Raw genomic sequence first — 24,586 nt, 5'->3', positions numbered from 1 at the left:
CAGGTCAGGAACGGCGGGAAAAGAGATTTAAAGGGCTGGCTGGCTAGCTAGAACGAAGGGAAATTTGATCATCAGGGCCACCGACACCGAAAAGCAGGCGAATTTATGGGGAATAAGAAAGAAATTTATGACGCCCTGGCTGGATGGTGAGATAGGAGACAAATGGTCTCCACCGACCGTGAGTGTACCGTGAGCTTCCGTCGCCATGTCATAAATCACACACACTCACACTTAACATAACATGAGATGACCAGATGCATTGCAGGTGCAAGGTGTGCATAGATGCAATAGCTGCATGCCTCGACTGTCGACAGACCCACAGAACGTAACTGTAGCGAGCATATCCAGAATTAGCATATCCCGATTCCCAACGTACCCGTCCATTATCCACAAATGGTCCAAAACATTTCAAACAAACCCCCTTTGGGTCGTCGTTTCGATTGGGTGCACTGGCACTGTCGGGACCGCACCGCACGGTGGGAAAGGGATAATGAAGGACAAAGGCATAGACAAGCAACTACAAGGACAAGGATGAAAGAGAGCAGAGGTCCACGCGGTGTTTGTTCGTCATGCCTCCATGGCTAACAGCATGTTTGGTAATCGCAACTCAGCTGGGGTGATTGTGTAGTAGGAAGCTGGACGGATGTGGATGGATGCTGGATGATTTTGGACAGGGCCCGTCCCATAGCGGTGGATTCCTATTGTTCTGTCACCTGTGCGAGTGCCGTATCTATGCTATGGTGCTATGTTCCTTGAACTGGTCTGTGGTGACTGTGTCTATGTTCCTTGTAAGTGTGGCGCGAGCGAGACGGTCTAACCAGGTGGCGAGACGGGATATTGTTCCCTCCCGCTACCGCGAGCAAGGTAGTAACAGCATGTACTCGTAACCTAGACATACCTACAGACAGGTACATGGTTACAAATAACATAGTCCTAGTTGTACAGTCGACTCCCATGCTCGCTCGCTATATTTTCGTATCGTATGTTGTATCTGGATAATATAAAAAATTTGTATAACTATGTATGCATCGAGCCGCTTTGAGCGTGCGACATAACGATCCCTCCCCTCCCCTACTGCTACATATCAACATCCTCGACAAAGGACGAAAACAAAAGGCCCAATCAAGCTCAGGGTAGCCACCGCGTGGTGTCGGATCAATTCGCAATTGCTGACGTTCCTTTTCTCCCAATCGTCAAGACCCCGGGTGCCAGGACCCAGGAAGAGGTCAGTGTCGGTGCCAATGTGCTGTGCGCTGGGAACTGGGACTGGTGGTGTACCCGTGTACCGCAGCCCTTGCACACAGGCAGACAGATAGGCAGGGCGGGTCTCGCTGGATGGATCGATCAATCAAACATTCAATCAATGGATGGATGGGAGGGATGAGATCCAGTGGACCTGATAAGAGCGAAGCGGCGGTGAGGAGGAGCGGGAAGGATTGGATGGGTGGGTGGGTAAGGTAAGGATGAATGTCTGTTAAGGATGTTCAGGCACGTTGACGGAAGATGACGATGACTTATGGTGTTGTAGTTGCGAATATTGTAGGTTGTTGTTCTGTGTTTGTTGTTGAGGCATAGGTACAGTAGTCAAGTACAGTACATTAGTACTCGGTAGGCGTCTTCAGCTAATGCTGACCATACAATGCGACACCATGCCCATCCACCACCCATACCAAAAGCCTCCCTCATGCAGCTCCCAGATCCTCCAACCTACAGGATATATATGATTACGTAGGAACATAATAAGTAGTCACTCGGTACCTGTATACATCCGTCCCCCTTTGATACAATGTGGCCCAATCTGTCGCCCTGCATCCCGTTTCTATCTTTTCGGTGAGCATATCAGATTTCCTAATCTGACTCCCAACTCCCCTCCCTCGCCGCTGAGCCTCTGGTCTTCAGATGCGCCGACGGGCAACTTTTTATCCTCCTCGCCCTCCTTGTTTGCATTATTCTTCCACAGCCGGTAGATATGATAATAAGGGTAGGGCACTGCAGATGCATCTCAGCCTATTATGATACATCCGCAGGCAGTTTTGTGGATGGCATCTGGGATGTGGTGCACCATATCATGTAGATATGTCCACTGCATCGACACACACCCTACAAACCACCTGTCTATAACAGACGTAACCATAGAACCCCAACCACTTAGCACCCGCCATTAACCCTCGTTATTTGCTCGTTGAAGTCGCACACATGCATGCTTTTCCTCCTCTCGGTCGGTCGGTTTTCACCCGATCGTGCTTATCTATCTCTTCTCTGTTCGTCCCAGACCGCTGGCTGGCTGGGCATCTACATGCATACATCGACCGATTAACAAACAGATGCAGTCGTACGGATGGGAGCTGCATGTGGAATCGGTGTGCATGGTACATGTGCCGGGGAAATGAGTCCGTACATCCTGTGGCGCGTCGTGCATGCGGTTACGACAGCATATGGTAGTCATTGTAGCGATCAAGGTCGTACTTATTTTCACATGCGATAGATGTTCTTTCTCCGAGTCCGGCGGGGGACGTGGGTGTGGATGGCAAGCAGTTCACAGCATGACGCCATCACGAAATCACGACATCAACCGTCGGGTGGAAAGATAACGAGCAAACAACAGGGGCAGAGGAGAGGAGAGAGGGAGTGAAGGGGGAGAACGAGGTCCCCCAGGGCTGAACTGTGTAAGACTTTTTACTTTTCTTCCATTGCAAGCGCTGGATGGAGGCTACGTCGGTCGTCGGTGCTGTACAGCATTCCAATTGGAAAGCCATTTCTAACAAAGGGAACGAAAAAAAGCATTGTGACTTTCCTCAATATTTGAAAATGGATTCTTTTTTATCGAGAGAAAAAAACACATGGATCATATGATGAAGAGTTATTCGTGTTCGTGCCTTTTCCTCTGTCATCCTCCCCATATTTGATTGACCTTTTTTTGTCCTTTGTGTCCGGTTCAGACTTCAAAAAAAAAGTTGTTGGACGCCGTGTATGCCCCGCCCCTTTCAACCCATCGTGTTTGCTATCTCCCTTTCATCGACGCACAAACGTGGAACAATCCTCTACGACTCGGTCTTCACCCTGGCGTTGCCGTTCGTGACCTTGACGCCCAACTGCTTCGCCCTGGCGACGATGTCGATGCGCTTGCGGGCAGAGACGTTGTGTGCGATCCTAGTGCGCGTGTTAGTACGCGCTATCATTCATCGTTTCGTCTCTCGCTACAACAACTCGTGATATGCAGCTGACGAGGGCAACTCACTCGGCGGCGAAGGTCTTGGTGTGCATCAAGAGAAGCTCAACCTCCCGGGTGTTTGAGACGAGGAAGGCCTTGTGTCCGGAGGGGGTAAGGTGACGGGTGAGCTTGTTGGAGCCGTATCCGATCTATCAACGTCGTTAGCCACAAAATTCCTCGCTTTCCAAATTTTCGCCCATCGAACGGATATCATTGCCATAAAGCCCACGATAGATCATGCTCCCATAAGATAGGTGATACTAGATGCGATCCGTCTGGCAACAATGGATCCGTTTCGATGTCGATGGTTTCCCGTACCTTAGGCATAGCGGCCTGGCCCTTGAAGCGTCTTCGGACACGGTTGTCGATACCCTTAGGCTTCCTCCATGATGGGTCGACGCACTTGAAGCGCTATATCGAAAGTATTGTCAGCGATTATATTCTTTTTTGGGATCGTTGGCGGTACAGAGGCAGTCCGGGTTGGGTGTCCTCATCGCAATTCTATCACAACGCAAGACCACCCAGCCCGATTCCGCTTGTGCCAGGAAAATAACGTACGTCCGACTGGTGACGGTTGAACCTCTTGCGGTCTATATCATAATTAGTCCTTGTACTTCATCGCCAGGCGTGGTTTCGAGAGCGGAAAAAAGTTGACGGGTAGGAGGTAGGAGAATTTCGACGTACGCTTCTTGACGATCGTGGGGTGCTTTGCGGCGGGGGCCATCTGAAGAATAGAGTCAATATTTGTCCAGTATCGGCAGAAGGGGTGAGATAGACGTACTTTGTCGACTTGCTGTGGTGTTAGTAGTCCTCGAACGGCGTTGTCGTGAAAGTCGAAGTTCTTCAGAGTGCGCATGTGGGCTACAACTCTTGGCAATCTCGGTTGTTTAGCGCATAATCCACAACCAATCACAGACCAGTCTACGACGACCACCACAATTATCATCACCAAGAACAACCGTCAGTCACGAATATCGCCAGCCTGAGGTTGGGTCTGGATGTCTGGATGCAGCAAACAGATAATTGGTAGGCATAGTGGGAGATTTTAGTTTATTCATCGCATCAAAGTTCAATTAGGCGTTCCCCTCTGATACTTGGTATATTACTTCTAAACTGGCTCCTCTCGCAAAGAGACCACTTGCACTCTAGTCAGATGAAGGATGTATTCATATTTCCCCCTCAGCCGCGTATCAAGAACGTGATGTGCGGACACCTCGGCTCCTTGCCTTCAACTTGCACATGCGTCGTCACTTTGATGCCACAACGATCAACCTTGTGATACCGTGTGAAGGCTTCTTGCACGCAGCACTACTGCTGGATACTTCAGGGCACTCTTCACTCTTCCATTGCGTCGCCATTCTCACCACCCCCACGCTTGTCCTTCTTCACCCACTCAACGAACTCGTCAATAATAGATGGCCATGATGACTCCTCATTCCAGAAACTGAGAGACTCATCCTCCAGGGTCAGTTGGGCGAATTTGAGAGTTTGGTTCCAGTGATCCTTGTTGATGGCGCGCTTCCATTGAGTGGTGAGGAACTCAACCCACCATTCTGACCAGGGTGAGCTTGGGCTCGTCCACCTGACTGCAGAAAGGGGTGAGTTAAAGACGACCTCCCAGTAAGCACAGGCGTGGTCAAGGGGGAGCGTCTTTTGGTTTCCTGTCTTGGCAAGCTGGAAGGTATAGCTATAGACCTTCGCGAATGCTGCCTTGTTCGACGGAAGTGATTGTTTCACTTGTTGAATATACTGTTTCTGTTTCTCAAGAGTGTCACACCTACCCATGGCTGTTAGTGAGTTGGTCTAGCAAGCTGGCGAAAGACACTTACTGGAGAGCTGCCCACCCATCCACGAAACCCTGACGGCTCATCTCGCCCATGCTAGGAGCCTGGATGATCTCTGAAACGACGAGGAAGTCGAGACCCTCTACACTGACGTCGATATCCCCAAGATATTTCATGGTCTGCTCCATGCCCGCGGTATCTGGTGAGTTGGCATCTTCCCGATATTTGTCAAAGATCTTGCTGAGACTACTCTTTACACCGGGGTTATTGGCTGTACCGCTGCCATTGGAGAAGAATCTAGAGCCTCAGATCAGTAACTGTCTTTAGAAAAGGACAGAACATGCTTCATGTACGGTCCGGCGCTCTCATCCGAGCCCTTGCTTGGAACGTTGTTGCTGGTGCGGGAAGTGAATAATGGTGCACTGGATGTCCTCTGCATGTGCTTCACGGAACGGGGGTAGGAGATTCGTGACTCCGATTTGTTCTTTCGCTTGGATCCCTTCACGCGCAACTTATCCTTCAGATTGTGCCACCAATCTGAATCTTGCTCAGCACTAGGTGTTCTTCTAGGCCCTCGAATCAGGCTGTTGCTACGCGAAGTATAAGTACCAGGGAGGTCTTGCCTGATACAGACGCCTAATAGTACAGGCTGACCTGTATTATCACAATGTAGCACTTGCCTTTGACCAGTACGCATCGGTTGCAAGGGAGCAAATCCATACGGCGCGGGGCTCCAGACCATGGTGCTGGAAGGTTGCACAGCATACAACGTCTGAGGCCAAGTACCGGACGAACTGCTAGAATAGCTATTTGGGGGCGTGGCAATTGGTGCAGCGGCCAGGACGAAGCCAGGGTGAGGTGCAGAGATGACTCTGTTGTGGGTAGGGTAGAAACGGTCTTGCCTGTACACCGCCTGTGGAGGCTGGGCTGGTATCTCTGACATATTTGCAAAGCTTCCCCCTTGTTGACTGTCCCAGCGTACTTCAGCGAATTGGGGAGCTGATGGCGCCGCTCCGAGACTGGATTGAGTAGGTGAGGGGGGCAAAGAGATGTTTCTCGCATTCTCCTGTTGTATCCTCTTGCCCGGTGAAGATCGTATTGGCAATTGGGTTGGTGATTGCAAGAGAAACGGGTGTAGTTTGAAGGATGCTCGTGGCGAGAGTGGTGCATCCTGATGCGTCGTCGAGTCCGAAGGGGCTGGCTGAGACTGATCTTCACATGCTGATGGAATGGTGATCGGACTGGGAGTCCGGATAATGTTTAGCTTTTGCTGAGGAACACTTGATAACGGTTGCTGTGGGAGTAATGTGGGTTCTTCGATAGCGCTCAAGGCGGGCTGCGTGGCCGAAGAAGCCAACAGTCCTGATGAAGCCCTGCTGGGGATAGAAAGATCTTTACCGACCGAAGCACCACCAGAGCTGATGCGGCGCCGGCGATGAGCAGCCGCGAGCTGTCTTGCCCTATCTTCAGAAGAACCAAACGTCATGCTAGCGATTTGAAAGCCGTAGGCAGGGAAGCGAAATAGTGCAGTGTCTCGAACCGTCTTGGGGAAAGGGTTCTTGCAATCGCTTTTACTTTTCCGAGGTCGAGCACAATCAATGTGCTATGTGATGTTGAAAGAAACGAGAGGAGTGGTTTGCGAGGTCTCAGGTGCCCAGCCTGCTTCTTTTGTACTTCTTATGGTCGGATTCGGGCAGTTGCGATGAGGGAGTGTTGACTGCCCTACGGATTGGAAGTAGCCACGACTCCTCCTACAAAAACCGCCGTCGCGTCCTGCCTCTATCCGAAGTGCGCTTTTGATGTATTTCCCGTGTGTGCACCTCGACTTCGCATGAGTCTTGACATCCCGTGAGGATCGCGAATCCTCCTCCGCTTCCGCCACCAAACCCAACGGAGCCCCATTCAAGCAAAACCTTCATATCTGTTCTTTCTCGTCCCATGTCCCAACTACCCCGAGGATTCCAGAGTCCGATCCGGTCCAGCAGCAACGTTCCCAAAATGAAAAAGGCACCAAGAAAATAGAAATCCATATGGTGTCACTTACCCATTAACCGCAGCCTCAGGATCCCAACCATAATTCTTCAAGAACTACACACACAGCCTCTGTCAGCCCATCTTCCCTTTTTCTTTCCCCTTTTCGGCCCATTATGATTCCTTTGTTTTGAGGAATTAAAAACGCACCTTCACAGCCGAGTTCCGGTCCGCCTGGGTGAAGTTCTGGAATTGCGAGATGGCAGACTTCTGCTGTGATGAGTAGCCTGGAGGCATGTTTGCGTTAGTGTCGTCCGTTCGGTTTTATGTACTAATTTCCCCCTCTCTAGCAATTATATATCTTTTCCCTCTTCCAAAAGCCGGGGCTCAGGGCGGGATATTCTCCAAATCGGTGCGAGGTGTGAGGTCTCGATGGCGGGCGGCGTCGGCGCGGCGGGGTAGTTGATGAGTGAGAGATTCTAGAGCTCCGCAGCTCTTTCGACAAGGATATCGCGAGGGAAAAAACCCAGCGGCGGAACGGAAAAGGAGAGGAGAGAAGTGGCTCAAACTTGATCGTAGGACGAGCTGCGCGCGCGAAGGAAAAGAGCACCAGGTCCAACGTAGCTTTCGCGGTGTTGAACGTCGAGTGACGCAAATGGAGTAACCAGGCACGCAGCGCAGCGCAGGCGGCAGGTAGGGCAGGTAGGTAACCCGACGTTCGCCCGCGAACTGAGTGGGTTGGCCCCTCCATGTGCTCACTTCTCCCCACCAGTGCCATACCTAGTTACTGGTGTACCAGTAACCATACCAAAACAGGTATATCAAATACCCTCACGATCCTCCCCAACTTCCCTCCCAAGATACCCTCACCCCTCACCCAGAGACACCAATGAAAAAAAAAGTAAAAACAATTCAAACTCACCAGCATCCTCCTTATCCATCTTAACCCTCTTCTTAAACTTCATCTCCCTCCCCCCATCTTTCTCAGGACCCTTCCTCTTCATACTCCCCGCGTCGTCGCTGAAGCAAGATAGAAACAACCTTCTTAATCCAAGACGGGGGGTATGCATGTGTCTCCCTGCTTGCGTCTCTATGCGTATGTTGTGTCGTGTCGAATGTCGTGTTGGCGGCGCGTCCGCGGACGTGTGTTGTGTTGTGTTCTTCTTATACCAACAGGTGAGAGAATAGCGTGAGTGGAAGGTGAAGGACGCAGGTAGCGAGACGAGTGATATGGAACACACCAGCACACAGACCCCCGGCGCAGAATGGTACTGTTGAGAGGAGGGGGGAACCCCCCCGGGGAGCGGGACTGATGTGGGAGAGTGTGGCTGTTTGTTTTGTCGTGGGTGTTGTTGTTGCATGGTGGCCATGCTTGGAAATGGGTGAATGGGAAGTGGGTAGGTATACGTGCGTCTGCTTTTGGGTGACTTGTTCAATGCGTGTGCGTGAGGGTATTTGGGATGATGTGGGGTTTGTGTGAATGGTTCGTCATAGTTCATGTATGGCTTTCATGCTCTTGCTCCAGATATACGGCATATGCAACATATCTTCCTACGATGCTCCGTCGCGTCAGTTCACACCACACGATCAACAAACATTCAAATCCAGACCCTCAAGAAAGCAATGTCGAAAGGAACTGCATAACGCTTCATTTCACTCGCTATAGAGTATATACCTCTTTCCTAACAATAAAAAGGAAAACAGAACTGCCAAAAGTGAAAACAAGATGTACAAATTACAAATTCAATCCCGTACCGCCTTGCCACTGCAATGCGTTGGAAACAACGTCGGAGACGCACGCTATCAACACGTGCGTATCAGAGAAGTACCGTGTATGCCGCAACAATGATGGTGATGTTTACTCGCCCAACGGCATGCCCTCCACCTCCTCGCTGAGCGCCCTCCAGTTGTCCGCCTGCAACTCGGCGTACTTGACGCGCTCCTGACTCCAGTCCTGGTGCAGCCGACTGACGTGGTACTGGCTCTGCTGGAAGAAGAGGAGTTCGTCGCGGATGCATTCCCTGATGAAGACGCCACGCGCGTGCTGTTCGACGATAGACTCTTTGTCCTGTGGGCCAATATTGTTAGTGAATGGTCTGTTATGGTGGTTGAGGCAGAAGTTTTCTTACTTTGAAGATGGCTTCCTCGACTTTCTCGGCCTCGTTGGGCTTGATCAGGTGTGGTGGTTTGCTCCTGATGCCCTGTAGCTTCTGCTCGTTGGTTGAGATGCGTTTCTCGAGGTAGGGGATGTTGTCCTTGGCGTATTTATCCCGCCTGTCGAACAGGTCTCTCATGCTAACCAGGGAATCGCGCTGTCTCTTAAGATCCTCCAGAACACCTTCTTCCCATCCCCTCGCTTCGTCTTCCAGCAATGCCCGGGATTGTTCCAAGTGCCTGGCAGTCGAGCTGAGACCCTCATTGAGCATTGGCACATCGCTCGTGTCGGACGCATACGTGTCCTTGGAAGCTTCGGTGAGAGTCTGCAGCGCGGTCGAGAACCGGAGGAATTCGGCTGCCATGCCTTCATTGCGTTTCGTCAGGCGTTCCATCATGTTGCAGAGGTTGATGTAGACCTCCGCTGATCTGCGGATACCAGAACGGACGGTGTCGAAGAGCTCCGGTAGGGTCTTCGGTAGGGAATCTTCTAGGTCTGGGGGCAAGGGCTTGCCGGTGAACTCTTCTTGCACAGAGATGGTGGCTTGTTTGCGCCACACGGCCAATTCCTGAGTACAAAAGTGGTCAGTGATTATCAGAGCTTCCTTTTTTTCTGGTGTAACATACCGTAGGAACCGTCAAGAACATGATGACAAGCTGCTCCTGGCTAAGCACCGGGTGCCTCACCAAGGCATTGATAAACCTCGCCAAACCCTTTCTCCTCTTCTCCACGAAACTCGCGTCGGCAGCTAAATAGTTACCATTGACTAAGAAAACACTCAATTAACGCAAAAGGACAGGATGAGGGTCGAACTTACTCGCAACTCTCTTCGGAGGCAGCAAAGGTAGCTGTCGGAATGGGTACCTCTTGTGGAGGCAATCCAATAACCACACAAAGTCGCTGTACCGACGGATCACCTTGCTGTTTCGGCGGGCGCTCGTGACCTCGTAGTTGCGGTGCTGGAACATGAAAACGCCCTCCTTCTCCGCAAGGGTCGAGACAGTGATCACCTCTTCAACTCCGTTCGAAATAATGCGACTTCCACCAACAGGCCTGCTTAGGCCAGCTGGGTTGTTCGAACCACCGCCGGCGCCGGGCGACTGGCCAAAGCCCTCTCCACCAAGCCCCGAGAAACCTCCTCCAGATTCTGCGTTATATTCTCCCCAACCAGCTCCTTCACTTCCTACCGTACTTGGCCGTTGTTGAGTGGAATCGGCAGCCGTGGTTCCTGTCGCTGCGGATGCCGTCGTGAATTGGCTCGTTGTCCGCGTTGCAGAAGGGGCATGGTTTCCATTGGTCTGCGGAGGCACAGAAGTATAGCTCGAATGCGTATGACCGCGATGCAAGTCGGGGCTGCCCCAAGGATCGGCCATGGGGTCACCAAACGACGGTTTGCGGGGCGTGGGACGCGTGCGGCTCGGTGTTTGCACTTGCTGCGAGGGAGATTGCTGCTGGGGAGGCGGCGTAGGTACCATCCGAGCCTGTGTGGATGCCGGTTCCTCTGCGGTCTGGGTGGGTTGCTTCGCTGGCTTTGGGATCGATATCGAAGGTACAGGGAGGTCTGACGTAGCGCGCATGTCAGTCAGTCCAATAACCCAGGCGCGAATGCTGCACAGTCGCACACTTACTCTTCTTTCGCTCGTCGACACTGTCGAGCGTGACGTCCTCGCCCTCCTGCGCAAGTCCTACTAGCGCAAACACGACATTGAACTCTGCTCTGTCCAGCGCATCGCTGCCGTCCTTCTTGCCCAGGATTTCAACGATCTTGGTCTGTGTCTCGTCTGGCAGCCCACTGCTCTCGACAATCTTCCTTACGCGGTCTAATGTTACATCCCCGTCTTCCAACAAGCCATCGAATGCATCTATGTAGGCCTCTGGCACGGCGCTCGCCGGAAGCAAGTTCTTGACCAAGCTCCCTCGGTCTGCCTTTCCCTTCTTCGGTGTCGGGAGGCCCCAAGGCGAATCGTCGTTTCCCCCAAAGTCGTCTGCAAAGAGAGAATTAGACGATCGGTTTGCCGGGCGCTGTGGCTCGTCGTCGAAGAGGCCACTCGACTGTTTACTCCGCGTCTGCGAGGGTTCGAAGTCGTCGCCAAAGAGAGACATTGTCGATACACGGCTCTGTCTAGTTCAGATATCGCCAGAAATGATTAAAGGCCCCAAAGCTGCTCGTAGGTAATCAGGCCTCTATGGTACATGCGAGGACCTGTAGAATGGACACAGCGTCACCGTCATTCGTATGCGATAGATAGCATGCCGCCTCGGAGGTTGGGTAGTAGCTTGGTCTGTGGGCCCGAGCTTCAATACGACATGACATGCCTGCTGTACGCCTTGCCTTGTCAACCGCTTGGCACCAAAGGTTCCTTAGACGTCATGTCACTTAGAAATGGGTGGTAATTTGAGAATTGAATGCTTTTTATTGACTATTAATAGTCTACGGTCACTTCTTACTTCATTGCTCTCAAGTTGACAGTGCTGAGATTGCAATTGTTGTGCATCTTCAAACGTGTAGCGCTCCATCAAACTAGATGATATGCTTCAAGACGAGAAGTCTCGTAGCTTACTGGGTATCCTTGTTACCGATTCCAACACCCTATTCTCCAAGTAAATCCGATTTCCAATCCAATTCAAAGAAATAAAAGTTGCTTCAATACATGCGCCTGATATGCAGTTCCAAAATCGATTCCAATGCCAAATGCTTTCCGCGTCGTGTGAGTGGTATCTACCCGCCAAAGATGCGCCGTCATGAATTTTAAGATTAACAACAAATGAAATGACTGGTGGTGCCTTTGCCACTACCTGTCATGATTTGTCGGTGTTTGTTGTATGCTGTTTAAGTTGCCAGATGCAGGAGGTTGGCGATTGTACGGCGACGGTGTAGAGTGAGGAGGGGTTTGCCGTAACTCAGGGCCAAAGCCTACTGATGATGGCGTCCGAGACGGTATCCTGCTTGCGGTGCCACTTGGCTGGCGTTCGCCTGGTCGTTGAAAGGAATCCGGTGTGAAGCGAACATGAGAGGCTCGCTCTGAGGATGAAGCAGACTCGTCAAAGCCAGCTTCTGTGTTGTCATGACTGGCAGATCCAGAAGGCATTGGCCGGCCCAGGGTTCCATCGTTAACAGGCGGTACGGAGCGAGGTGGAGTGTGATCGAATTGCATGCCAGTCGATGCTGACACCTCGGTTTCCTGTTCAGTCTGCTGCTCTCCTTGTGCATCCCGTTGCTGGTTCAATATCTCTGGCGACCAGGTGCGCCCACGTGGTTGGGCTGGGATGATTGTGACAGGGAGGTTCTGTTCGCTTTGTTGGCCAGCATTCTTCTTCGTTCTGAACCGCTCACCCTGCTGGGCTGCAAATGTACCCAGGCGGTCCTTCAGTGCGAGTCCAGTGTAGTTCCGAGGTGGCACATTTGCCGTAACATCCTCGACACTGAGTGGTTCAATTACACGGCCAGCAAGCACTTCCGGTGGTGGAGAGCGCCCTCTCCGGTTGAAGGGGTTGTACCAATTCCACTTGCTCTTTGCTTGGGCCAGGTCGTTCTCCTCTGTGACTTCGATGGCCTTCTCAGGGTCTTCGCTCGAAGACGTCGAGTTGTGTAGCAGCTCCGTGCCTCTGTCCGAGAAGGTCCGCCTCAATCGGTTCTGTGAGGCCGGGTCTACGTGATTTGGTGGTGAGACACTGATAGGGTGGTATCGTATCGTGTACACCGTGCTATCTGCACTGGTGGTATCTGTTCTACTGACTGGCGAGGCCACGGCTGGTGGAGGGCCTTGTATCTCCTCAAAGGCTCGTGAGTTTCGTGGTGATCGATGAGCAGAATTTGATCGGCGGTGTGCCGGTTGGGGTGCGGGTATGTGGATTGTGCGTCGAGCTTTTGTCGACTCTCGTACTTGTTCTTGTTTAGATCGCCCAAATCGATGGGCTATGTTGCTCAAGCCGTGGCCGAGAGCGCCTGAGGTGAATGCGCCTCCACCGCTTCCTCCATCCTTGGGCTTTTTGGTGTCGTCGGATAAGTGTTTCGATCTCGGCCAGGCGGCCTCTTGTGAAGGTGTGTCGTCCAACATCTCGTCCCCATCATAAATCTCTCTTCCTAAAATTCCGTCCTTCCTTTCTTCTCTTTCTAACGCTTCTATGCGTTCCACCCATTCCCAAACAATAACACTAGCAGCAGCGGCTCCCACCCAACGGAAGTAATCACCCCATCCGGCAATGGTGTAATCCGAAATATCGGTAATGAAGAAGACGACGGGAGTAAGAATAGCGATGATAGAGACAAGAGCGACTACGCTCATATTCCACATCATGGAATGATAGAAAGCATATCTTCGCTTGGTGATGGCGTAATAGAGAACCCATGCGGCGTAAAGCATGCTAAGGGATAACTGGAACAGATAACTCAATGCGGGAATGGCGGTTTCAAAATGGCGAGGGCGGCGGTTGTCGTTATAAGGACCGAAACTGTTGAGAGATGTGAAAGTGATATCGAGCAAAATCAAGGCGAATCCGACCCATTTAATAATGACCTTCTCTTTGTGGCGCGGGAAGAGACGAATCAAGGTTTGGACCTGGGCGAGCCAAAGGAATATGTCGGAAATGACGCGTGAGACTTTGATCTCCATGCCGGATACGACCTGATCTCTCAACTTCATGGCGTCCATGAAACCGTCCTCGTACTGGCGCTGGCCGATTTTGAACGTGTCGGCCGTGGCGAGGGTCAGGGAGACGGCAACGGTCAGCGCAGCGACCTTCTGTAGCCATGGTCGGGTTCCAACGCCTATGATCGATCCTCCTCCTGTTGCCCCACTAATCATCCCGCGTCTTCCCAATAGACCCGACCTGCTCGACGCTCCGCCGACGAAGAATGTGCGTGGTGTAATGATTAGCATAATTACGAGCATCCACGCGACGACAGTTGCAGCACCGGTGGCATAGGCTTGTGGCATGATAGAGGCTGGCGGGAAGTGAGTAATTCGTTCGTTGGGAGTCGACAGCGTGTGCGAGTCACATCACACGCGAACACGCGAGCACTGTCGAGGCAGAGGAGACATACCATGGAAAGGTTCCTTGATATCAGCCATGGAGTTGACCCCAGGGAGGGCCTCCACATCGTGAGGATTCCCGGAGTGGCATGACGGGACGAATGTCGCGATCTGTGTGAGGGTGATTGTGTAGTCAGGAGCGATCTCTACGAGGCCGCCCGAGGGCAGTTGCAGAGGGGTACAGTCCTGCAGTGGACAGTCAGCGAACGGGATCATGAGGATCGTTGGACGGGCGTGTCGTCTGTGGTCGCGCGGGTACGTACGTGGAACTCGCTGGCGCGAGTTGGGAGGGGAGTCGCCCGAGCCTCCATACTCGGTGACTATACTGGTCCAGCAGCGGCGGCGGAAGGGGCGAGGTTTTGGTCCATACCATCTCACGACATAACGAAGAGGAAGACAAAGAGGGTGGCAGGGTAGAGGTAAGGGTGCGGTATGCAGTCGACGAGGGAGGTTCGGTGATGGTCTGCGATGCGGTCTTGAAGAATTGCAGTAAGGATTGCGGCGACGTGATGAGGAGAGACAAGCTTGACTTGGCAGGTCTTGAGGAAATGCCGAGTGTTTAGCCAGTGGGAGCCAGTGTGAGCCAGTTCCGTTCCAGTTGAGTGTGAGGGATGGAAGGGGGGAGGGGGTTTGATCTGGTGTGGGAGGGAGAGAGTGATGGGCGTAAGTGGCCAGTGATGGGAGTGAATGGGCATTGGTGGCTACTGGATGGCGACTGGGGGGAGTGAAAGGCTTACGGGATGATACACCAATTACTTCACGCTAATCCCTCGGATGTGGGTGTTCTAGTGCTTGTTCTGGCTTAGCTTGATTCCTGCCCTTCCAGCCACGCCCAGACACCATTCATCACCTAAACACCTTTCGGATCTGAACTGTTTATCATTTAGAGTTAGACTTTCCATCAGGAATTGCAAGGTTGAAACTAAGTAATGAACTTCCCTATAGACAGATATTTGACATGATGAATCGTTACTTCGAGTACTAGACTTGGGCTAAGAGATTCCAATCTACAGGGAGATGAGATGAGATGAGACCGATTGATTGATCCAATTGCATTCCCCACGTGTACCCCGGCTCACTATGCGGGGATCACGTGCAATCCGACCAATCACGCCCCAAGCGTCGGCGACCCCCGGGTAGGCCGATTGGGCTTCAGCCGACACCCATCACCACTCACATCACACATTACACTCTCCGTCACACTCTTTTTCCACCTACAGTATCTACTCCGTACTGTCTAAGGTATACCTACCCAGGCCAGGATTGTAAGAATAGAACATGTGCGAGTAATTATGTATTATAATACTCCGTAAATATACCTCGTAGCAATAAACGGCAATTCCCTCATGCCATGCAACACGCCGCACCCTCGCACGCATACAATACTCGAACAAATCACGCTTACCATTATTCCCACCACAGTCAAAATCAGTGCGAAGTATCCTACTGACTCGAAGTTCTCTAACAATCAATAATCGCAAGCATGGAAGGCGAATGGACGAATATTCCACGTCTCTTCCACCCCTCTTCCGACGCCCATTGTATCGGACCCAACCATTCGCCACCCAAAACTGGGAAGTGTACATGCAATATGATTTGTATGGCTACCAAAGATCGAGCCAGTACCAGCCTCACGGAACACCCACCGCCATCAAGGCAGAGCCGCTAAACAGACATCAACAATCGCGTCTACCCATTACATAGTCAAACTTACACTACAGCATTCCAGCCCTCACGACGACACCCATAACCTGTTCCTTCGACACCAGGTCGATCTCCCGTGCGTCATGCCAAACCGTCCAACCTCAGGACGATGGTCTTGGTGTTGCTTGGATGCGCACCTGTCGCGCATCAACGCTGTTTCTTAAAACGCAAAACCCAGCGGAAGTACAGTCCGGTCGCGTTCTAGACTTTCTCTGCCATGACGCTTCTCCGTAGTCCGATGTGTGCATCGAAACAGATCCATCTTCCAAACTTGGGAAACACCATTGACTTCTCACGCAAATCCCCCAGGCTCAACCACCCACCCAATAAACAACCGTACATAAAAGAAAAGGAAAAAAACTTGTTATTTGCATTATCTTCGCCTCACCTGGATCAATTCGACATTCATGATAGGAGGCGAGGCATCAGGTTTTTGCTCGCGGAGTCGAAATGAGGTGAGGTGAGGTGCCGTGTTGCCGTGCATGGCCAATCAGGACGGCGGGGGGACGAGCGAATGATGGTATGTATGCGAGTGACAGGTGTTTTCGATGAGGGCTATAATGGCTCGTACGCTTTTGCATGGCTACTATGGCTAAGACGATAGTAATAATTGTCGTCGTTATAACTAGGGAAATATCGTTCGAGTTTGAGCGTTTGGGGTGATGGGTGAGCAGGTTTTTGAGGTCTTGGGATGTGGGTGTCTTGGTGGGGATTTCGATTGCGGGCGTAGATGTCGATTGCAGATGTATGCGATTGTTGGCAGTAAGCTTTCAGTCGAGTCTATTGCGATCGGTCGTGAAGATGCATTACCTTGTTGCTTGCAATAGCTCACGCTTGCTCACTCTCAACGGTTTCTCACGACCCGTCTGCCATCAACGGCCATCAATCGACAGCAGCAGTCAGAGAAACGACACGACATTACTTCGATTCATACAAAACATACTATCGCGAACTCTTCCTGTGATACATTCTTCAACGCAATCCCCAACTCCATAACAGCTTCCTCATCAGTGATGTCACTCACCCTCCCCAAACCGTATACACACCACGGTTCCCCAGAAAACAACGAACATTGCTTCGCAAAGCCAAAATGAGAACGTAGTTCAATCCGCCCACTAGAAGAAACTCTACCAGAGAGCTTATAAGTTCATTATCTTAGTGATGTGTCCCACAGTCATTCCCGAATTGTGAAGATGTAGCAAGGAGTAAGTGCGCTATCAAAGCATATCGTGAGATCATTCAACAAAAGATCGAAGAGAAGTGCTAGTAAGTGGAGTAGCGGCAGGTGTAAGAATAAGTGAAGGGTATGTTTTGTAACTCCTCGAAGCTGAATTTCGTTCTTGTGTGGACTCTCTTCCCTAGAAACCAGAGAGTCCAAGGAAGTAATAAGATTCTTAAGCGAGACTACAACATCCTATCGTTCCATTATCATAGAAGGGTAACTTTTACCACACAACGATAGTCAAATGCAAATCAATGTTGCTACCGTACATTTGATGTACACTACAGACACATATCGTAGCTCAGCAAAGTTGTTAATCATGATCTTGTGCCTTTATCAGAAAAAAACACACATAAAGCACATCACTGTCCACCTTTCTATACTCTCAATGTCCCTATACCTTCGTTTTCTAAAACATTGTATCTGCCCTAGAAGCTATCACTGTCATACTTATCCATTCTCCAAACCACCACCACCACTGTTGTGGACGATGTAACTGATGAAGACTAGGAGACATTTACGACTACAATACCAACATCATACTCGTATCTCGTCTCAATACGTTCCATCTCCCAAGTTAGTCGACAAAAGGAGGATCGGGAGGTATAATAGTTTTTCAAGTAGTCACCGCCCATCATACGCAACCAGTCCTCCTCAGCCAACATCAACCATCAACTACCAATGTATCATTACGTTCCCCAACTTCCTTCCAATATCACTCCAGCCACGAGATCCACCATATCAACTCAATCTCTTTCCCCTCACTCTTCACAGCCTAATCCCAACTTTCCATCAACCCAAGCATCCCATCCAACCACCACCTCCATCAACAACTCCAACCCCAGCTTCCTCCTCGTCGACTAGAAACTGTCTTACAGTACACGATGATATGATATAGCACGGTACGGTACGGTATGGCATACACAACATCCCACGCCCCCGGCACCGTCATCGCACCTCACCACCTCCTCCCCTCCAACACTACCACCCCCCTCCACCCAAAATGAAGAACTTCCGTCATACACCACCATCCCTCAATTGCAACCCCCCCTGTCTCTTGCCTCTCTCAGCAGGTTAAGTACGAAGCAGTAGACACCACCCTCGTACTCACGCGAGATTCATGACACGGTGATAACACCGCTGCGTCCCGGGACCCCTCCGTCCTCACTGTTGTCTTTGTCGTAGGTTTTTTGTGTCTGAGGAGGTACCGGTTAGTGGTGAGTGGATGAAATGGTGAGGTAAGGGATGGGATGGGATGAAACAAGCTCGACGATCGGTGTGATTTCGGGAGTCGTGGGGGAGGAGGTATGATGAGGTGGGATGTGGGAGGTGTAGAGTCAATGTGATGGGGTGGATGAGTGAGTTGAATAGACGCGTCGGCGTGTCTGGGGTTGTTGGGTACGGTGATGGGAAGGGGGGGTGGGTGTGGTGTCGCTGCGCGGTGTGGGGGAGTGGGTGGGTGGTATGTTGGTGTGTTGTGGTATCTGGGACGAAAACGCAGGTATTGTCTTTCATTTGATTTTCGAGGATGGGTATGAGGATCAGGATGAGAGGAGATGGTTTGTATCGTTTCTTGGTGGGGTTATGAAGTAGATGATTGTGGCGTTGATGTATTTTCAGTGCAATGTGATAATGAATATCAACACTTCGAAAAAAAACTTAAACAGATCACAGTCGAGGAGAATGGAAGTAACGAAACACAAAAGGGAATCCATGACAGCTGTGAAATATCAAAATAATAATGATGATATGAGCCATTGACTTATCTTCTAGAGTCCAACATGTTGTATATGTACTCGTCCCATGTAATCTCTCACTCGTCTCTACGTGTGAAGAGAGGAGACAACAACATGGAAAAACAGCAGACAACGCATCTCCACATCCTTCCCTTCCAGTCTCCCTTTTTACAGTCCAACCGAAAAATCTAACGAAAAACAAAAGAAAATGCAAGTACATCCCCCAAAACGATCTAAAAGGTCTTCCGTCTTCCCTTCCTACGCCTCTCTCCTCGGTCCCCTGTGAGCGGAAAGGCAAAAGGAAGAGAAGAGAAAAGGAAAATTTAAATGTAGATGTGTACATACTTCTCAAATACGGTAATATGTACGTATTCACATCCATGTGAAGTGCTCGTACATTACATATACATGTACGTACATACGCACCACACACACCGTACACATAAACTCGACATTAAACACCACACCACACGACAACACAGTCAAAAAGCCCGTTTACAATAATTGATAATGTTCTTTCGATTGTTTTTTCGTCGTTTCATCTTTTTATGCTCCGTCTCGACTAACTATTTACACGTCCCTCCCCTTTCCCTGTCTCAAAGATAGATACACCACATCAGCGTCAAGCTGATTCACCGACTACCTATATACGTCTAAAGATAAGATAAAAACGAGATTGTCATACATGGCGTGAAATGGAGGAAATAAATGCGAGGATAAATGAGAAAAAAACGAAATTGAAGGAACCCAGCACTTGGGCAGTCTTCTTCGAGGTTGGTAAAATGCAGGTTTGGAGGATGCGAGGAAGAAGAAGGGAAAGGAAGGAAAGGAAGGAAAGGAAGGAGGGTATATGCTATGAATGGTATGGCTGAAAATGCGATGAATGATGATGATGAAGGGGTATGGCGTGGTATGTCGTTAGATAATTGATATGCGGTGGATGGGAGAAGCAGCATTCGCTTTCCTCGAAGTATGTGCGTGGGTGTCTGCGAACAAGCGAGACAATTGTTTACACAAAGCCAAAAAAAAAAAGCGATCAAAAAATTGCGGCTCCGAAATCGCGTGATAAGATGAATGGCTGAAGCATTTTCGCGAAGCAGGAAAAAAAAAAGTTGTCGACGTGTGTCCGTTTGTGCCTGCATCTCGGATGGGCAGCCGAAACCCACAAAGTGCGCGAGATAGCCTGACAGGGCGAGTGAGAATTTGCCGATGACTCTTCGCAGTTGGAGAGGAAAAAAACCGTCGCTCGGAGTTTGCTGGACGTCCACTAGGCGGTAGGGTGATTACCCCGTCGTGGTTCTCGCGTGGGTGCATGCGTGCGCTTCTGCATATGCGTATGCGCGAATTGTCATATTCGCACCCGAATTCGATTGGGATATTTCTTTTCTTTGCTTATCCGCATCCGTATCCTTCCGTTGCTCGATGTCCTCGTATACTCGTATTATCGATAGGCGTGCCGAGAAGGGAAAAACCACGCGCCGTGGGAGGGCCTCTGGAATTAATTTCGATTGAATGTTTGGAGTAGGTAATCCGGGCGACGGCGGCGAGCCGAGAAGCGACTTGTCCGAGTTGGACGGGGAGATCCCTACCACCACCTATCGTCACTCGCACTCGCACTGCCCATCGTCGGAAACTTGCCCACATAATTTGCACGCATAGAAGCACGGCGGAAGATGAGACCCGCCGTGTCGGCTCCGAGTCACCGCAGGTTCCTGACTGGTTGCGTGTCGTGCTAAACCATCGCGAGGAAATTTTTGCGGCGGAAAAGGCGTCCTGGCCCTACCACGCTATGCAGGGGTGGACCATTCTGTTATGTGATCTGATGCAGACGCAATATATGCGCACTGCGTAACGCAAGCCTCTGCACAGGGTCGTTGGCCATAAGGATACGTGTGGACATCTGTGTGGTGCGGTGCGGGGCTCCTCCAAGAGAAAAAAAGGTTCGATGCGTTGTCGAAGAGTATCCGAAAAAGTTTTTCACTCGTGGAAATTGGAAACATGCAGAGTATGAGTGGAATACGTGAATGCAATATCCGTTTGGCATGCGAAGGAGATCGATATAGTCCGAAATTGAATGCATAGGTACAGAAAATGTACTGGGATGGTGGTTGTTTGTGTTGGATACTTTTCGACTCCACCGTGCGAGGGCAGTACGGAGGTGTTAGCGCGAGACAGGAACGTGGCCAGGGTCTTCCAGAACAAACGTTGGCGGCCGGGCTAACGACGCAATACGTGCGACGGATCGTGGACGCATGCACGGCACCTCCCAAAGCCAGCCGCCGGAAATTGGTCATGCGACTGCCCGTGGAGATGCCCTGGAGGAGATCGTCACCTGGGATGCCGAAGCAGCCTGACGTAGACGGGAGGGTAAGTCGTCGTGCGCTTGTGGTGATTGCCCGGTCGTGAACAGGTTTTTGGTGGTTTCGAGTTTTGGAGGTCGACGGTCGTAGTGCTGGGCATTTCCAAATACCAAGAAAGGGAAATTGCTGGTTTGCGATCGCAATTTTTATTGTCCCTCTAAGAAGACGCGGTGAGTTAGTTTCAAAGGACGTTACTGCATGTATGCATGCCCAATGGGTGGTCAGCCCTTTTTTCTTCCTCTATCCTCTTTTCGAAATGCCCTGTCTCGCTTCGTCTCGGATCGTGTCGTGTACGGAGTGGAGATAATCGCGCTCAGTCGGAATCGGCTAGTTGGAGTCCAATCCATCTGTCTGGTACGCCGCTTGTGCTCTGTACGGAAGGTGGCTGCTTGCTAGATTCGAGCTTCCTTGGTGGTAGCCAAATCCTCGCCCTACCAACCGCCCTCGCATCCAGCTTGCCGACCCGTCGCATGTTCATTTCGAGGACGATAACACGTAGGAAGTCACTGTTCTCTCTCGGCTCGCGCTGACGCACCGCGGGAGCAGACGATAACCCTCTGCCAGCCTCCGAATATTGATCCGTGCCTCGCTTCTTGCGGTTGACCGACCTGCCTCGTCGGTCGTAGGTCTGCATCTGAATCATGGGCGTGGATTCGTCGATATCGATATCTATCGATAACGATTTGTGGAGCTGCATCGACAATTCCGTTGGCGAGATGGAAGAAGGCTGCGGGTTGAGATAGCGTCGCAGGGCAGGGGATGGTGTTCCCTCCATTAACTTGGGTCGCATCTCGCTGGTAAACCGGGGAGAAAGTAATGAACGAGTGAGGAGGTCATCCGGGGGGACACTGGGTGCCGTGAAGTTTGAAAACGACTTGGCTGCCGACTTCAATGCCTGCAGGGAGGCAGTCAGATTCGACTTGAATGACCGGAATCGATCCGTGGAGGCAGGTGCAGATGCAATGATGTCGGCGATTTCCACTCGTGTGATGTCGTCGCAGTCGTCCTGGTTGAAGTGAAGCAGCGGATGGTCGAGCACACAGTCTTCGGTTTCCGGTGACTGCACCACCTTCTCCCTCCTCTCCGATCGATAGGACTCGGGCGTGCTGATGTTGTCCCAATTCGAAGCAAACGAGGGTGCATCCAGATCCAATGATGGGGGAATGGTAGAAATCGATTCGCTCGAAATCGACCGGGAGGTCATGTAATCCTTCTCTTGCTCCATGCTCTTCGGGCTTCCATATTCGTCCTCGTCGAACTCCTCCACGCGACCAAGCAGGAGGTCGAGTGGCGAGCCCACGACGGAAGGAGGTAAGTCCAAATCGTCCTGTTTCCACTCCTGGATCAATTCGTCCATAGATATCCTCCGGTCCGTTGCCGGAACTTTACGTCTACGATTCGGCATGGGAGGTATCGAAGTAACGGCGAGGAGTGCGGCTACGGCTGGAGGGATGGCATCGGAACGGTGGTTCTTGGAGACTCGGGTGCTCCTGCTGCCATTTTGTCCCCGAACTCGGACGGTCTGGATCTGAGTGGAGGTCTTTGCGAGGGATCGAGGAGAGATGTCGACGGGTTTCGAATGTGTGGGCGGAGAGGTGGTGCGTTCCATGGTTGCCTGCGCGTGGGCACTGCGAGTGGTAGGTATGGGTGATGGTGACGATGACGGTGACTGTGATTGACGCGGAGCGGAGGTGGGTGGTGAAGAGGAGTGGGATTTATAATAAAGATGGTTTATTGGGGAGGAAGCAGAGTGGGATCTACAGGAGGGCCGTAATCCCATATCGGTAGGCTGTGATCGTCGTGGTGACGGAGTGGAGGTGAAAGTGGAAGTAGATGAGGAGGTATTAGATGTACTACTTCGAGAAGGCGGAGGAGGAGGAGGAGGAGGAGGGTGCAGGGAGGTATATGCCCTTGGCACCATCATCGTGTAAGGGTAGTGTACTATGTACAGGTAGTCTACTAAAGTCTAGTAGACTACGAGTAATAGTAATAAGGTAGGCTTGTACGGGTAAGGGTAAGACGGTAAGGGTAAGGGTAAGGGTAAGTTCAAAGTGTGGGATAATGAGTGAATGGATAATGGGAGACGGGACAGCCCTGCAGGGCATGCGACAACCCTGACCGATGTAACAGGTACCTGGAATAGGTAGGTCACTGTAGGCAATTTACCTATCAGTTACAAGTACTCCGTACTTTGTACAAAGTACAAGCAACAGATTGATCTGACCGTTTCTCTGAAGCGTGTGACCGGTGACTAACTCAAAACTCGTGGCAACTGGACTGGACTGGCTGCTGGACGAATGCTGGACTGATGCTGGACTGGACCCAAAAGTATTTGGAGAGATCCGTTTGGTTGTTGGAGTCTGTGACGTTGGTGGCCGGTGTCGAGCCCGGATTCCTTTACGTTATTGCTGTCGCGGGATTGGACCGGCCAGTGTCGACCTTTGACATTTAGGGGTCTCGTACACGCGAGCTAGGTACCAGTGGACCTCTTGAGGTAATGGATGGTTGTAGTTCTCTTCTCGTACGGCCAAGTAGAAGACTCGTAACTCATGAACTAGTCGGGGCTGTAGGGGCTGTAACTTGCACTGTCCTGGTGCGCTGCTCTGTCCTGGCCATACGCTGATACGCTGCCTGTTCGCTGCCGACGCTTGCTGTGGTGCCGATGTTGCTGCTGCCGCTGCTGCTGAACAATAGGTAGGCTGGCCGAGGCTGTCCGTGGAATCGCTTCGCTGTAATTACTTGTAACTAATGAAAACAAAATTCTACTCTAGAATTTTCTGTTTCCTTTCTCCTTCAGTGGCCAGTCATATCCACATGGTTCCGAGGCAAGTGGTGAGGCGATAACGCTTGCGAAAGGGTACGCGACGACGATGGTAGTCGACTACGGCGAGATGGAAGATGGAGAGGCAATACGAGCACCGAAGGGGGGGCAAGCATTGACTATTATGTACGGAGTAGATAACTGCGTAGGTATCTATCTATGGCCTATGGTCTATGGTCTATGGTCTACGGTATGGTCTACTTGAGTGACGGACAAGCCGGAGTGCAACAGGTACTGATAGGGAAATCATGGAATACAGAGACGACTGATAGATAGGCAGATTCCCGTGTGTATGTGCGGCGCTGCCACAAGTCCCATCGTATACAGATTAACTAGAGGGAGTACTTAGTCTTAGTTACCCTACCACTCCCAAGTTACCACATGTCAACGACTGACTGACTGACCGACTTGACTGACCACACCAAACTACCTAATTAACCTACTGATAACGATTTGCCCTCTCAGCCCTTTGTCGCGTGCGGTCATTGTCACTCACACGCCCTCAACCACCACAGTGACTGACCACCATTCACATCACACACACAGTCTCACCCATCCACCATCAGCTGTTGCACAACGCCCACGCATC

At 51.2% G+C, this 24,586-nt stretch overlaps 7 protein-coding genes across 7 annotated transcripts; all 7 read right to left on the bottom strand.

Moving 5' to 3' along the window:
- Nucleotides 1-2,662: 2,662 nt before the first annotated feature.
- BU24DRAFT_426553 (ribosomal protein L32e) lies at nt 2,663-3,935 on the bottom strand (the record flags this gene model as incomplete). The annotated part of the gene is made up of 5 exons (XM_033529002.1): nt 2,663-3,150; nt 3,239-3,360; nt 3,530-3,622; nt 3,770-3,801; nt 3,896-3,935. The coding sequence occupies 5 exons, from the start codon at nt 3,933-3,935 to the stop codon at nt 3,042-3,044; spliced, it is 396 nt and encodes a 131-aa protein (XP_033379804.1). The 3' UTR covers nt 2,663-3,041.
- A 453-nt stretch (nt 3,936-4,388) lies between these two features.
- BU24DRAFT_426551 (DUF298-domain-containing protein) lies at nt 4,389-7,272 on the bottom strand. The gene is made up of 4 exons (XM_033529001.1): nt 7,177-7,272; nt 7,040-7,083; nt 5,041-5,292; nt 4,389-4,988 (listed from the first exon to the last, which is right to left on the bottom strand). The coding sequence occupies exons 1-4, from the start codon at nt 7,261-7,263 to the stop codon at nt 4,547-4,549; spliced, it is 825 nt and encodes a 274-aa protein (XP_033379803.1). The 5' UTR covers nt 7,264-7,272; the 3' UTR covers nt 4,389-4,546.
- Nucleotides 7,273-8,602: 1,330 nt separating this feature from the next.
- Nucleotides 8,603-11,322, bottom strand: BU24DRAFT_398002 (sorting nexin mvp1). The gene is made up of 5 exons (XM_033525370.1): nt 10,750-11,322; nt 9,939-10,682; nt 9,748-9,887; nt 9,096-9,689; nt 8,603-9,034 (listed from the first exon to the last, which is right to left on the bottom strand). Exons 1-5 carry the CDS (start codon nt 11,222-11,224, stop codon nt 8,825-8,827), a joined length of 2,163 nt encoding a protein of 720 aa, XP_033379802.1. The 5' UTR covers nt 11,225-11,322; the 3' UTR covers nt 8,603-8,824.
- A 207-nt stretch (nt 11,323-11,529) lies between these two features.
- Nucleotides 11,530-14,850, bottom strand: BU24DRAFT_397998 (PalH-domain-containing protein). The gene is made up of 3 exons (XM_033525369.1): nt 14,418-14,850; nt 14,166-14,340; nt 11,530-14,066 (listed from the first exon to the last, which is right to left on the bottom strand). The coding sequence occupies exons 1-3, from the start codon at nt 14,463-14,465 to the stop codon at nt 11,914-11,916; spliced, it is 2,376 nt and encodes a 791-aa protein (XP_033379801.1). The 5' UTR covers nt 14,466-14,850; the 3' UTR covers nt 11,530-11,913.
- Nucleotides 14,851-18,111: 3,261 nt separating this feature from the next.
- On the bottom strand, nt 18,112-18,791 carry BU24DRAFT_281536 (uncharacterized protein). The gene has a single exon (XM_033522721.1). The coding sequence runs from the start codon at nt 18,593-18,595 to the stop codon at nt 18,245-18,247; it is 351 nt and encodes a 116-aa protein (XP_033379800.1). The 5' UTR covers nt 18,596-18,791; the 3' UTR covers nt 18,112-18,244.
- A 523-nt stretch (nt 18,792-19,314) lies between these two features.
- Nucleotides 19,315-20,281, bottom strand: BU24DRAFT_281524 (uncharacterized protein). The gene has a single exon (XM_033522720.1). It carries the CDS (start codon nt 19,956-19,958, stop codon nt 19,470-19,472), a length of 489 nt encoding a protein of 162 aa, XP_033379799.1. The 5' UTR covers nt 19,959-20,281; the 3' UTR covers nt 19,315-19,469.
- A 1,208-nt stretch (nt 20,282-21,489) lies between these two features.
- Nucleotides 21,490-22,785, bottom strand: BU24DRAFT_466166 (uncharacterized protein; the record flags this gene model as incomplete). The annotated part of the gene is made up of 1 exon (XM_033532337.1): nt 21,490-22,785. The coding sequence occupies one exon, from the start codon at nt 22,783-22,785 to the stop codon at nt 21,490-21,492; it is 1,296 nt and encodes a 431-aa protein (XP_033379798.1).
- Nucleotides 22,786-24,586: the final 1,801 nt, after the last annotated feature.

The sequence above is a fragment of the Aaosphaeria arxii genome, assembly GCF_010015735.1.
Source record: "Aaosphaeria arxii CBS 175.79 unplaced genomic scaffold BU24scaffold_9, whole genome shotgun sequence".
Taxonomy (NCBI): Eukaryota; Fungi; Ascomycota; class Dothideomycetes; order Pleosporales; genus Aaosphaeria; species Aaosphaeria arxii.
The sequence above is the reverse complement of the archived record's forward strand: the minus strand, read 5'-3'. Positions and strand labels throughout refer to the sequence as shown.